At 37.9% G+C, this 14,056-nt stretch overlaps 1 protein-coding gene across 12 annotated transcripts in view; it reads left to right on the forward strand.

Annotated features, from left to right (window-relative positions):
* NEBL (nebulette) overlaps positions 1 to 12,452 on the forward strand; it is a 354,941-nt gene extending 342,489 nt beyond the window's left edge. For all 12 annotated transcript variants that reach the window (XM_003357763.4, XM_021064951.1, XM_021064957.1 and 9 more), the window contains 2 exons: positions 4,896 to 5,002; positions 7,143 to 12,452. In XM_003357763.4, the coding sequence (XP_003357811.1) occupies positions 4,896 to 5,002; positions 7,143 to 7,319 (284 nt within the window). In that variant the 3' untranslated portion in view covers positions 7,320 to 12,452. The remainder of the gene's footprint in view (positions 1 to 4,895; positions 5,003 to 7,142) is intronic.

Consider the following 14,056-nt stretch of genomic DNA (forward strand, 5'->3'; position numbering starts at 1 on the left):
CTGCTAAATGCCTGTTTCCCCCCAACTCCAGGTGCTGTGTTGAAATCCTAACCCCCAATATGATGGTATTAGATGTGGCCTTGGGGAGGTGATTCGGTCGTGAGGCTGGAGTCCTCATGAATGGGACTTAGTACCTTTATAAAAGGGACCCCAGGGAGCTCCCTCACCCCTTCTGCCATGTGAGGACTCAGCAAAATATGGCCATCTATGAATCAGGAAGCAGATCTTCACCAGGTACCGAGTCCGCTGATGCCTTGTTCTTGGACTTCCCCGTCTCCAGAACTACGAGAAATAAATGTTTGTGGTTTAAGCCACCCTTCTGTGGTGTCTTTCAGTACCAACCCAAATGGGCTGAGACATCAGTGAAGCACCATTTTTTATTTTTATGTTTTGCATTTGGAGCTCGGCCATCTTCTCTTACGCTGTGGTTGCTGGGAGGCTCTTGAAACTTCCTCACCATCTTTAATGGCTTGAGACTTTAATTGTGGTGTCACTATGTGGAGGTGATGGTTCTGCTGCTTTCCTGCTTAATCTCCCAGCCTCTGCATTTTTATTCTATAAAGTGGGAATGATACGTGTATTAGAGAGTTATTCTCTTAATTGAAGAGAACTTGGAAATAATAGAAATAAAGCACCCGGCACACAGAGGACACTTACATAATATGTATGCCTTCTCTTCTCTCACCTACTCTGGGTACGTCCCCCAGAGCGGACATTTTGGAGCATGCTTTTCTGCTTTTAATTTGGGTGAATTTATTTGGTTCAGTTACTCTCGTCTTTGTGTCTGTGTGTTTTTATTTGTGAAGGCTCCTAAAATTTTTTCTTCCTCCGTTTGCACCTGTCTACTCCTTTATCTTGATTTCATCACCTCCTTCCATCATCAAAATAAACCTTAAATAGAAAGTATTAGCACTGGCTATTTGTTTGAAGAATTCGTTATGCACTAGAAGAAAGATTTTGGTTCTACACATACTGTAGGACATTTCAGATAGCATCTGAAATCCACAGAGCTTTAGTCAGCTTCCAGATCTCTGGTCAATAAATCTTGCCAATGTGAAATGAAAGTTGAGTCACACTTTCGTGTTTTGCTGTTGCCTCAGTATAATTAAAGCTGTTGTTCTGTGGCTTTTGTACTATCAAAATAGAGATTGCCTAACATCCAGACTCTTGGGTTGGAAAACCATCATACCATTACCATCATCTGCACCGTTGCTCATGGGGGTCTGACCACTAGTTTAATAAGGAAGGTACTGTGTTTTTCTCTTTCATAAGAAGTCCTTGTTTATTGCAAAATGAGCCTAACATTTTGCTTTTGCAAAACCCTTTCAATTCTGTATATTTGTGGGCATCTCTCACTCACATGGAATAATCCTCTCTGACCCACATTTTTAATAAACTCGATTTCCAAAACCATTTGAAATTTCCTTTTGCTTGTTCACCTGTGTTTCATAAAAATCATGAAATTTCCTTTTGCTTATTCACCTGTGTTTCATAAAAATCATGTAGCAAAACAATAAAAAAGCAATGTTTGTGCCTCTTTTTAAAAGAGGCATTTGCTTTCAGTAAGTTGGTTCCTCTAGGCTCTCAGTTATATTTTTTCATAGGCCTAATAGGAGTTTCCTAAAAAACTTCTGTTGTACCAGGTAAAAGGTAGATAAGTTTAATAACCCCAAAGGGACTTGCATTAAATAATGTAGCCAGAGAGGCAGATGGAAATAATCAAAAAAGGCATGAGAAGAAACCATGGGGACAAGATAGATTGTATTTACTCCAAGGTTTTTCACTCTAAAGTCTCCTGCTCTCTCCAACCCCAACATGTTTAGGACAAATATATTACTTTCTTTACCTTCCGTATTTGATAGTAGCTATGGATTCCCTTTAAAGGTCAGATTCAAACAACTGAATAGACATTAATTTGCTTCATTTTTAAAAGCCAAAATCAAACATTCTTGAGTTGTCAGCAATGGTGGTTACTAAACTGAGATTATGAGGTACAATCTATGTAAACATAAACGTTTTATGGCCTATGAGAGAGCATATTCAAAAATTTTTTCATTGTTGTCCTTTCCTGATTGTTTTTTTTTCCCAAAATATTTTAAGATGGCTTGCTTGACTCTGTGCATCAATTTATTTTTTATTTGTTATTGAAATATAGTTGACTTACAATGTTGTGTTAATTTCTGCTGTACAGCAAAAGTGATTCTGTTATACATTCTTTTTTTAAAATATTCTTTTCCATTATGGCTTATCATAGAATATTGAATGTAGTGACCTGTGCTATATAGCAGGACCTTGTTATTTATCCACTCTAAGTATAATAGCTTGCATCTGCAACCCCAAACTCCCACTCCATCCCTCTCCCACACCCCCATCCCTTGGCAACCACAGTCTGTTCTCTGTGTTGGTGATGAATCTGTTTTTGTTTCATAAAAGTTCATTTTTGTCATATTTTAGATTCAACATTTAAGTGATATATGGTATTTGTCTTTCTCTTTCTGACTTACTTCACTTAGGGTGATAATCTCTGGGACCACCCATGTTGCTGCAAAAAAGAATGACAATATTTCATTCTTTTTTATGGCTGAGTAGTATTCCATTGTACATCAAAATTTAAAGGTCATACTTAAATAGTGTAACAAGGAATTAAACATATCATTTTTATTTTAATTAACTTAAAGGGTTACTTAGTTAATTTTAAGTATTTACAAATAGATCAAAATAATGATGAAGAAATGTCTTGTTTAAGTGAATAAAAATGAGTTCAGGGCTGATGGCCTGTGGATGCAGTTGGAGTCATTGACAAGTAAAAATGTATTTAGGGAAATTCCCTAAGTATCCTGAGCCATTTCCTTAATTGGACAAAGGACCTATGTTCAGGGCAATTACTGTTATAGGAGGGCAGTTGGTTTGCCTCATCTTATGCCTGTTGCTTCGAATGTAGTGGACAGTGATAACTGTTAAATCTTTGCAAGCTTGCCAAGTGATAGGAAAGGTCGTAAGCTCTGTACACACATGAATTCTCTTAAATATTTGATAGTCAACGGAGTGAATAAGTGAATGGTCAGTGCTTCCCTCTTCCAATACAAGAAAAAGCTCTTTTGCTCAGCTAATTAAGTGGGTCTAGATATGGGACTTTCAGTATTTTGTCTTCATGAGTGAATTTTGATAACATCGTTGAGATCTACTGACATTAAATATTTAAATTGAGTTGATACATTAAGGAGTGCTGTTTCTGAAGTATTTGATGTGTAATAACTTCATAATATACTACAATCCAAGTAAAGATCTTTCTCTATAAAGATATTAAACAAAATTGTAACAATATTATAATATGAATTAATTCAAGAACTATTAAAAACCCCCCATTTAACCTAATATCATTATTATCTGGAGAACATATTAATGATTTGTAATTTTCTGATGATTGATTAAACTTTGAGGTTTGATGTTCTCATATATCATTAGAATGAGTGTGTCACTTATAAAATATTAATTATTAATAATACCCAAGAATTACATCTGCTTTATTCTTTTATTCTAGTAACTGTCCTGAATAAATCAACCCATGGTAATTACTTTATATACTCAACCTGACTGAACAAAGATGGCAATCTAATATAGATTTTTTGGTTTTGGCTGCGCCTGTGGCATGCGGAAGTTCCCATATCAGAGATGAAATCCATACCACGGCTAAAACTAGAGCCACAGCAATGTCAACACCAGATCCTTAACTCACTGAGCCATGAGAGAACTCCCTATTGTGGATTTTTACAGCACGTGTATCATACAAGTTTTACTAGTATATCGTGTAATTATTCGAACCACAAGGAAGGGCATACCTACTAAAATACTTTCATTTATAGCCCATGATTCTGGTTACAAGTACTTAAACATACTTACAAAGAAACACACACTCTACTGATTCTGTGGAGTTTTATCCAGCTGCTGTGTTTATTGCTTTAGAATTCAATTTTCTTCAAAACAGAAGTTTTTGAATATCATAATTAGTGGTGAGAACAGCACAAACTAAATGTATACTATCTTGTATGTAAAAGGATAATGTTTATGAAATTCTTGTGGTTTGGCTCCTCAGGGCTTTGTAACATTATTCAGCTGACTTAGAGCCAAAATAAAATAGATAGTTCATATATTCTAGATAAAGTTTTCTTTTAAGGATACAGACTTAGTATTAACTGCTTAGCAAATATTTATCATCTTTGTAAAGGTAACATGCAGCGAAATATTGAAAACCTCCATCATCAAGTATTCTGTGAAAACGCTTGTACCCTGTCATGGTTTGACAATCCAATTAAATTCCTTTAAGTTTGTTTTTTCTTTTCTCTTTTTTAGAAATTGAATTACAGTTGATTTACAATGCACAGTGATTCAATATATATATGTATACATATGTGTATTCTTTTTCAGATTCTTTTCCCTTATAGGTTATTACAAACTATTGAGTATAGCTGAGTATAGTTCCTTGTGCAATACAGTAGATCCTTGTTGTAAATTCCTTTAAATTTCTTCTTTTTATTTTGGAAAATGCCTGTAAGGATCACATGGCTAAGTAAAAACATAATTTTGTTAAGGGATTATGGGAAAGTTTTGTTTGCTATTTGTGTTTTTTTAACATAGCGTCTGCAATAGAGTAATACAAATATTTCTAATATATATTTAACTGCATGTTAAACTGATTACCTATATATGTCCTTAGGTACTGAAATTTACACTACTCTAGCGATAACTTATAATGCCACTACTCCAGTTTCACATGACACTGCAAATGGCATTTTGTTTCAGAGCCTAGCAGAGCATGGTGTCACTTGAGGGCTTGGGCGGGGTATTTTGAGACTCGGTTTGAGGATTCTTTGTCTGTGTGTCTGTTTAATGTCCAGCACCTGTTCTTCCTGGAGCCTACCAGCAAAGCCATTCTCAAGGTTATGGGTACATGCACCAGACCAGCCTGTCATCTGTGAGGTCAATGCAGCATTCACCAAATCTAGTAAGTGTCCATTTGAGGTGTTCCATCTTGCCTGGTCTTCCCCTTTTATCTCCAGAATATATACACGGAATGCAGTTGAAAGAAATATGGCACATTTTTATATAAAAGGATAAATGAGGATGTGTTGCCATTCGTAGCAACCTTTTCTGAGGAACTAGAAGACATATAGAGGTAAACCACTGAGAAGGGGAGACACGATGTGAAAACATGTAAACAATAAAACACACGAAGAATCTGCCAGTACCCTACCCTGATTGTTACCTCATGTTTGGAAATAGTCAGTTATAGTCTTCATTCAGGTTAAAAAAAAAAAGCACAAATATTTGGTCATCTTACCTGGTTAATCAAAATGGCTACCCAGATCTAAATGACACAACCAACATGTGTCTCCGGTCCTCCTCCTTGAAATGTTGGAGTGCTGATTTTTTCATCCAGTGTAAAGCTGGGAGCAGTGTTTCAGGTCGTTTCGTCAAATACGGTGTCTTATTCTGAAATTGCTTCTCCAAGCTCCTGATACAAAGTCAGGACACAAAGTCCCTTGGCCTTTTTTTGGCCTGACACAAAGTCCCTTGGCCTTTTTTGGCCTGTGCTCTTAGAAGTAGGTGGCCCTGAGAAGCAGCTTGTAAAATATCTTTTTTTTCCTAATTAAAAAATATGTATGTGTATATTTTTTTGGCTTTTGGGGGCCTCACCTGTGGTATATGGAAGTTCCCAGGCTAGGGGTCCAATTGGAGCTGAGCTACAGACCTACGCCACAGCCCCAGCAGCCAGATCCGAGCCACATCTGTGATGGATGCTGAAGCTTGTGGCAACATCAGGTCCTTAGACCAATGAGAGAGGAAGGCCAGGGTTTGAACCCGCATCCTCATGGATACTAGTCAGTATCCCACTGAACCACAACAGGAACTCCGTATCTTTTTTTTTAATGTTTCTTTGTATAAGTATAGTTGACTTACAATATTGTGTTAATTTCAGATGTACAACAATAATTTGGTATTTTTTATTGATTATGCACCATACACAGTTATTACTATAATATTATTGACTATTTTCATGTGCTGTAGATTATATCTTTGTGATCTACTTTTTTTTTTTTTTTTTGTCTTTTTAGGGCCGCAAGGACCGCATATGGAGGTTCCCAGTTCCCAGGCTCAGGCTCTAGCCAGAGCTATAGCCGCTAGCCTATGCTACAGCCTCAGTACTGCCAGCTTCAAGCCGCATCTGTGACCTACACCACAGCTCATGGCAATGTCAGATCCTTAACCCACTGATCGAGGCCAGGGATCAAACCTGCAATCTCATGGTTCCTAGTCAGATTTGTTTCCACTGAGCCACAACGGGAACTCCTGATCTACTTATTTTTTCAAACTGGTAGTAAGGTATCTTTAACTACTCTAAAGTTCTTCGCATCTCAGCCAGTTTCCTCAGTCTGTGAATGCACTTGATTTTTGAGATTGTCTGATGTTATTATTAGCTAAACTCTTGGTCTCAAATGTAAACAAATATAGTAAAACTCAATTTAAAATTTCCTCACTATGCCAAGGATTTAATTATATGTCAATATTCAAGACGTATATGCTAAATATCTATCACTGTGATACAAAAACCTATCGAGTGTATGATAGATTTTTTCCTTTTCTTTGGTTTAAATATTTTAAGAGAAAAAAAAAAACCCAAAAACCATTCTTTGTAAAGCTCATTACCTCTGGCAGGGGGCCAGTGGCAGTGATTCGGCACTGACTTGGACTTGTCCGCCAAGATGATGGGATGGTGGGGTTTGTTCTCTGAAGAATGTGGACTAGCAGAGAATCTACACAATCGAAGGTCTCTGGGCTTATCTCAAGCTGGAGGAGTGGCTTTACAGCATCAGCGCTAACCTTTTGACGGGCCAGCTATTGCATTTAGTGGCTTGCTCCATCCTCATGCTGGCCCCTGATAGTCCACCTGTAGCTGGACCAGTAACCTTGAGACGAACACCGTTAGGACAGGCAGCAAGCTCGGGTTTGCAGAACTTCAGAAATGGATGTGCTCGGCCAGATCCCTGATGGTTCCTTCACGTGTGGGTTGGTCTGTTGTACTTGGCACTTGGGGCCGTGACTGTGTTCCTGTCCTTCGTGTGACCCCATCTTTCCTTTCTCAGAGGACCTACCGAGCCATGTACGACTACAGTGCCCAGGACGAAGATGAGGTCTCCTTCAGGGACGGCGACTACATCGTCAACGTGCAGCCCATCGACGACGGCTGGATGTACGGCACGGTGCAGAGAACTGGGAAAACCGGGATGCTGCCAGCGAATTACATTGAGTTTGTTAATTAATCATTTCTCCTTGCCCTCCGAGCTTTGTTCTCATCTATACTAAGCCTAATCTTTTTAAAAGATAGAAGATACTTTTAAGACACACTTGGCAGTTATTTTACAATAATCTCTCTTTCCTTTGACAATTAGACACACAGGTACCAGGAAGAAGGAATGACTTCTAGGCTGAAAACAGCAGCATTTTTGGTAATTTGTATAAACAAAATAATTAGGTCTGGAGACCTGGTGCTGCTAATTGTGTTAATGGTTTCCTTTGATTGGCTATTGAACCCTTCTGGGAAAATGTATTTTTCTAGACTTTAATAGAGATGTTGATTGTCCCTTAAATGTCACAAGTATAGGAAACTTCTTAGCTGTCACTTTAGAATCACCAGAAGCCAATTCTCTTAATTCAGTAACAAAGCCAATAATTTAAAAAACCATTTAGCTTTTGAGTCAGGAGGCAATTTTCCAGTTTAAGGGAAACTTGCCTAAATATAATAAATGTAAGCAGTGGCAGAATGACAGTTTGGTTAAAATTATATTGACTGGTGGCCTTAGGGATCTGGAAACTTCTACCAAACAAAGAAATTTCCTTGTTCCCTGGGCTGACTTGGGTCTATTTATTTCTCATTTGTACCGAGGCGTATCCTACTCTCCATTTACATTCTGTGGACCCAAGTATATGCTTGGCTCCATAGAATGTCAGGACCAAATAACTTCACAGCTACTCTGCAAAAGGGCAAATTTTAAGGTCGTCTATATTATTTCCCTAATACTAGTAGCCGTGACCCTGTTGCATGTCACGTAGGTTTCAGCTTCTGTAATATAGGCGGCTGCACTGCCCATTCCTGTTAGTAAAACCAAGAGCGTGGCTGATAGCGAAAAGTCCTTTCCTCTAGCTGCCAGCTCATCAGAAAAACATAACTCGAAAAGTTGCTTGAGATTCTCCTGCTGCATTGCACTCTCGTTTTGAAGGATTTACACCTTAGGAAATAGATGTATACTTTAGCAAATAAGTGATTTAGATGTTTATTGAACAGCTTTCCTTAACTTAATGCCGCTGCTGATTTCAAAGTAAAGCAAACTCCATAGGAGCCAGTGACAAAGAGTTGGAATAGGAAGTGTGCTGGAGGAAATCAGAGACCACAAAGGACCAGCTCCGTACCGAGAGACAGATGATCTGGTTTCTTTGTGTAGAAAATCGTACTCAGGATCCTGGAATGGAAATCTCGCCCCTGAAACCAGTTAATGAAAAGACTTCCATTCCATTTTCTAAATCACATTCAGGGAGTGAGAGGGGAGTGTGACCAGAGATTTTCGGTACAGGACTTACCAGGCTGTTCATTAGAAAAGAAACGGTCACATTTTGATTTTCGAATGAGTGGCTTTGCAGGCTCTTGCTGGATTCACAGCCATGACCATCATGTCATGAAGTTTTACCTGGAGTCCACAGGTCACTGGAGAGATTAACGCCCATCAGCAACTCTGTGTTTTTCTGATTGTGCCACTTTGGGGGACTTGCAACAGGGTAGCGTTCATGTAAGGCCTGACTCTAGAGTGGTGATGAAACTGAAAAAGCAAAGTTACAAAAATGCAATCAACTGTATGGGTCTTGGGGATATCTGCCTTATAGGATATAGTCAAAGAAATGAACAAAATATCCCATAAAATATCTTTGAATGAAATGTTTATTAGGCCAAAGGCAAACAAACGTTAATTCATTTACGCCTTGGAAAAGTAAACACATACTTCGGAAAATCTGTAATCTCATTTTTATCAGGCTAAAAGAGTAATTAAAAAGTTTTATTATACTCACGCTGCATCTACATGACATGGACATAAAATTGAAAGGAGAAAAATCCAGGCACATAACTAGAGATATTTTTGAGGGGCTTTTACGATTACCACATAACCAGCTTGGCTGATTTTCTATCATTGAAATGACTAGTTGTGATTCAGTTGATTAAACTCCACGTCTGTTTTGGTGTCTTATACACAAACCTACAAAGACAAGCAGAACTTGCAATATTCTTGCAGAAATTTCTGTGCGTTAAAATTGAGGGCAATAAGCTTGCTTATTCATTTTATTATACCATTAAATAAATATTTACAATTCACCCAGATAGACCACACTTTCTTTGTGATTATATAAAAGAGTAGTTGATTAATTTGCAGACTAAAGGTAGGACAGGTACATTTTTTGATAAATAGCACATTTACAGGAAGCTTAAAGGAAACTGACTTAAAATGAGGATTCTAATTGGGGAGGGAACCATGAGATAACAGCTTGACGTTTCATTGTTTTTCTCATTTAAACATCAGATTCACTGAATGTACACGTCAATACTTATTTGGAGAATAGTTCTCCTAAAATTTGAAACTTCACATGATGTTGGCATAGCAAGATGTTTCTGCTTCCAGCCTTCAGGAATTAAGATCTGATCAGAATTTACCTCGAAGGCAGTTATCTTACAATAAAGACTGAGCGAGAACAAATTGTCACATGTTCCTGATGCTGTAATTCAATAGTATTGTCACTGTCACTAAAGCCTGTCAGGATATTAAGCATCTCAGTAGAAATATGGGAAACAATATATGTAGAAAACCAAAGTGCTATTTTTGCAGCATCATTTTCAAAACTACATTCTTGAACAGCTTTCCCCCTTTCCACACATCCCCTCTCACCTCCGATTTGGCAACATCCGTCACACTGACAACTCAAGAAGGGTTTAAAACAACAAATCTTTCAAAAATCAAGGTAACGCCCGAGCACAGGGCGCAGGCACCTGATTTTCCGAATGTGATGTGTCCTCAAGCCTGACACAAGCACAAAGGCAGCTTGATATGCTTCTGAAAGCTTCCAAAAACAACTGTACATGGATCATCTCTCTTTGAGAAGAGCATAGCAACAGAATATATTGCTCTTGGTGTAAGGTTTTGTAGTAAACTTTTTACTTATTCTCGTTCTCTAAGAAAGCTTTCTATTTCTAACCTGTGGCAAGACGAACTCTTCATGTCTTCTTGTTCTTGTTGACACATCCGCAGCGTAGCCCATGTTGAAATATTTGTCTGGTTGTCAGATCTCTGCGCTGTCCCTGGATCTTCTCAGGCCTCCCCCACCCCGACCCCACCCCGAGACCACACAGGAATTTGCAAGCACAATTCCCAGGAGCCCCTTGTTGGAACACAGATGCGACTAGAGCAGCCCCTCTCTTGCCACTAGGTTCATGGTCCGAAGACTGCCAGTTTTGCCAGTCTTGCTTTCGCTGGCCTCTCCGAGTGGAGCTAGACAACACTCTGGGATCTGGGAAAAGCAGACTTTTCTAAGGCAGACAGTGGAAGTGCAAGAGGCCGCATCTCTTTTTCAGATTTGCCCATCTCCAGTGGAAGGTTTTTAATGAAAAGATAAAGAAAATGTGAGATCCTTTAGTAACTTCCCCTATATAAAGTGGATATAGTTTATACCAAAATTATAATATAGAGATATAAAAAATATAGGTGCCTTTTTGATCACCCTTGTCTCTCCAATATGGTCTTGGGAAGAAAACCAAGCACGCAAGCATCTGCCTACTCTGTAGTACTATTTTATTATGTGATCAGTATTTTTATGGTGGGGACAGATGAGATATTCCTGACAGATATGAAAGGTGATAGCTGATTATATTTTACCTCTAAAGCTTTGGAACTTTAGAAAATACTGACTTCTTCCATTTATTTCTGAAAGGCTCTCTGTGGATTTATATATTGTTGAGCTGCATAAACATTAACCTTAGGTCTGAGATTTAAAACACCTATTATAAGATAGAAGAATTATGTTATAAGGCTGAATTCGTGACCCAAGATGAAGTTCACTTCAAAAATCCATTATACCGTAGCTATTTGCTTCTGATCATCTGAAAATGGCTAGCGTGGGTTGTTTGGGTGGCATGGAGGTGAGAAAGCTTTAGTTAATAAGAAGCTCTGTAAACCAAGTGAAGAATGCTAACAGGAACGTCTCTTTCCGAAGTATTCCGTGCCCATTAGGGTTCTTTCCAGGCAACTGTCAATTAGTGGTGATGAAAACCACAAAGGCAATTGTGTGATGCTTCTGTGGAATCCACAAGCCTGGAAGGATCCCTAGGGCACCGTCTCCTCCCTAGTCGTCTGGGTTACTTCAGTATAGTCACAGGAATTCCATGTGCTTTTGTGTTTGATACGTGGTATCCAGTTTGCATAGTATATACTTCTCTGTGATGCAGCTGCTGTTAAGGATGATTTTCTTGAAAGGAAAAGAGAGAACTGCATCATGGCCCCATTCTTCTGTGTCCATATGACGAACGGCTGAGCACTTAGAAGCAGCACTGCGTGTATCACAGGCCAGGGGTGTGGAACTGTTGGTCTTAGACCTGCGGTAAAAATGCAAAATTGGATCATTGTGAAGACTGGCCTCTCTTTGCTTCAAAATATGTAGACTTGTGATTGATGATTCATTTGCAGGATTGTTCTAACTATGAGAGCGTTAAGAAACACATCATGGTTTTAAAATGAAGGGGCTTACAGAACGATGCAATGTTATAAATATAATTTGGCTTTTGTTATGCAAATTGTTAACACCAGCTATTAAAATATATTTTAGTAGAAATGCTTTAATTCATGTTTTTTTCCTCTACACTGTGAATCTTTAAGCCTTGGTGGACTAGAGCAACATTGTGCTGCCCAAAGGACTAACCTATGCAACTAGTTCACATTTTAGTGGATGTCACAGTAATTGTGTAATGAGACATTCTTTCCCGCCCGCGATGGACAGCAGCATTGAAATAACACGTTAAGCCTAGCCTCATGTATGTATAGTACAGTTACTCACAAACCCTTCAAGGCTACCATAACCACTAGCACTATCCGTCGTATAAAAGCAGATCACTGATTTATCTATGAAAAAGACTTGAATGATGTCAGAACAAGAACGACAGATGAATGCGTCGGCCGTGGCTTCCATGTGGTCACTGAAAGTTGTTCCCTGTGATGGAAGCGTGTTCTCAGATGCACTCTCTCCAGGGTATTATTATTCTGTGTCTTTCTTTCTGTATTTGTAAAACATTATAATGCTTTAATTTCCTATCTCTACACATTCGGTTTGCTTAAATAAATGCAGGATATAACAAAATGGTCCCACTTCTTGGTTCTCACCTTGGTTTCTTGGAGCATGGGTCCTTGACAATAACCTGGGTATGGGTTTATCCTGACAACTCAGGTGAGATCGCCTGGGAGGTGTACGCTGGCTTCAATGCACTTAAATTGGTAAGTCATTCAAAATGAGTCTTTCTCCTCCAAATAAACTTAGTTTTAAATGATAACAGTATTATTTTTTTTCAAGCTCCGTCTCTTTCTGATTTTGTCACCGTACTAGAGTAATACATCACTGTCATTTACTTCTTTCAAGATTAAATCCCTCATATATCCTCAATAGTACAATTTTAATTGTCTTGTATTTGTAAGATGAAAGAAACAGCTTGCAGCAAAAAATAGCAACTGCACAAATTGAATGCATGAAACAGGGAGATGCTCTGATTTCCCAGCTACGAATGGCTCGTTTATCATCGAGCATAACGCTTTTTTTTCCCCTAATTTTCCCATAGTTGGAAAAAGTGAGTTAGTCCCTGTTTTTGCCCTCAGATAAATCTACTGAGACTAGACTCTTAGCCTTATTGTATGATTTTGTAGAAGTTCTTCTTTGATGGTGCTTAAACCCTCTTAATTGTAAACCGATAAACTCTGCTGATGACATATTTAGCACACTCACTCATAGAATAAACATTTCGTCCTAGTCTTGAATTTTCTGTTTTTCATATTCCAAAGTATGAAATAAATATTTGTATGATATTAAACATCAAAAATTCTTGATGATATTTTAAAATGACAAAATAGCCCATTTATTTATTTGAAGAATTTTCTTTTTTTTTTTTTCTTTCTCTCTCTTGCCAAGACTTTCTCCCCCCCCACCCTGATCATAAATTTTACTCTTTGGAACCAAAGCCACAGAGAAATGAGTATCTTAGCAAGATTTTTTTTCCCTGAACTAAAATAATTTAGGTTTAGAATAACCTATGCTTATATTTTTATTAACTTAAAAATTTGTGGCGTTAGTTTTACAGGTAACTGAGGCATACATGACCACTAGAAGTCTACCAATGTAACTTTTCTGTAAAGAGTTATTTACAAACTTTGATAACTTTTTTTAAACAAAAAAGTTATTTTTTATAAAAAATTCTCAGACATAAATGGAAAAGTAGATAAAAGGAAAGTTTTGTTCCTTTCCTTATGTAATCTGCTTCTCCTACACAGAGGGATTGAATAGAGTTTTGTGATGGCAGAAAACTGGATAGGATCCAAGTGTGAACTTCAACTGCTTTCTGCAGTTCTAAGCAAAATTCTCAGGCCTTTGTCCATTTATATTTGTACTTGGGAGCAGCAGAGTTCTGATGAAAAATAGAACGAGAAAATGGGTTTCAAGGGTGAAAAGTCAATATAAGAACAAAGGACCCAGTTACTGATTTTGTATTTATACCTTGGCATTTTGATCTTTGCTTGCACTTTTTTTTTTTTTTAAGTAACAAACATGAAAGAGACTAGCAGACCAAAATACAGAAATGAGCAAAATCTGAACACCTGCTAATCCACTTGAGAAAATAAGGAACTTTTCTGCATCCCAAATTTAGTGACTAGATGGCTTTTTTCTTTTTTCTTTTTTTTTTTTTTTTGGTCTTTTTGCCATTTCT

The sequence above is a fragment of the Sus scrofa genome, chromosome 10, assembly GCF_000003025.6.
Source record: "Sus scrofa isolate TJ Tabasco breed Duroc chromosome 10, Sscrofa11.1, whole genome shotgun sequence".
Taxonomy (NCBI): domain Eukaryota; kingdom Metazoa; phylum Chordata; class Mammalia; order Artiodactyla; family Suidae; genus Sus; species Sus scrofa.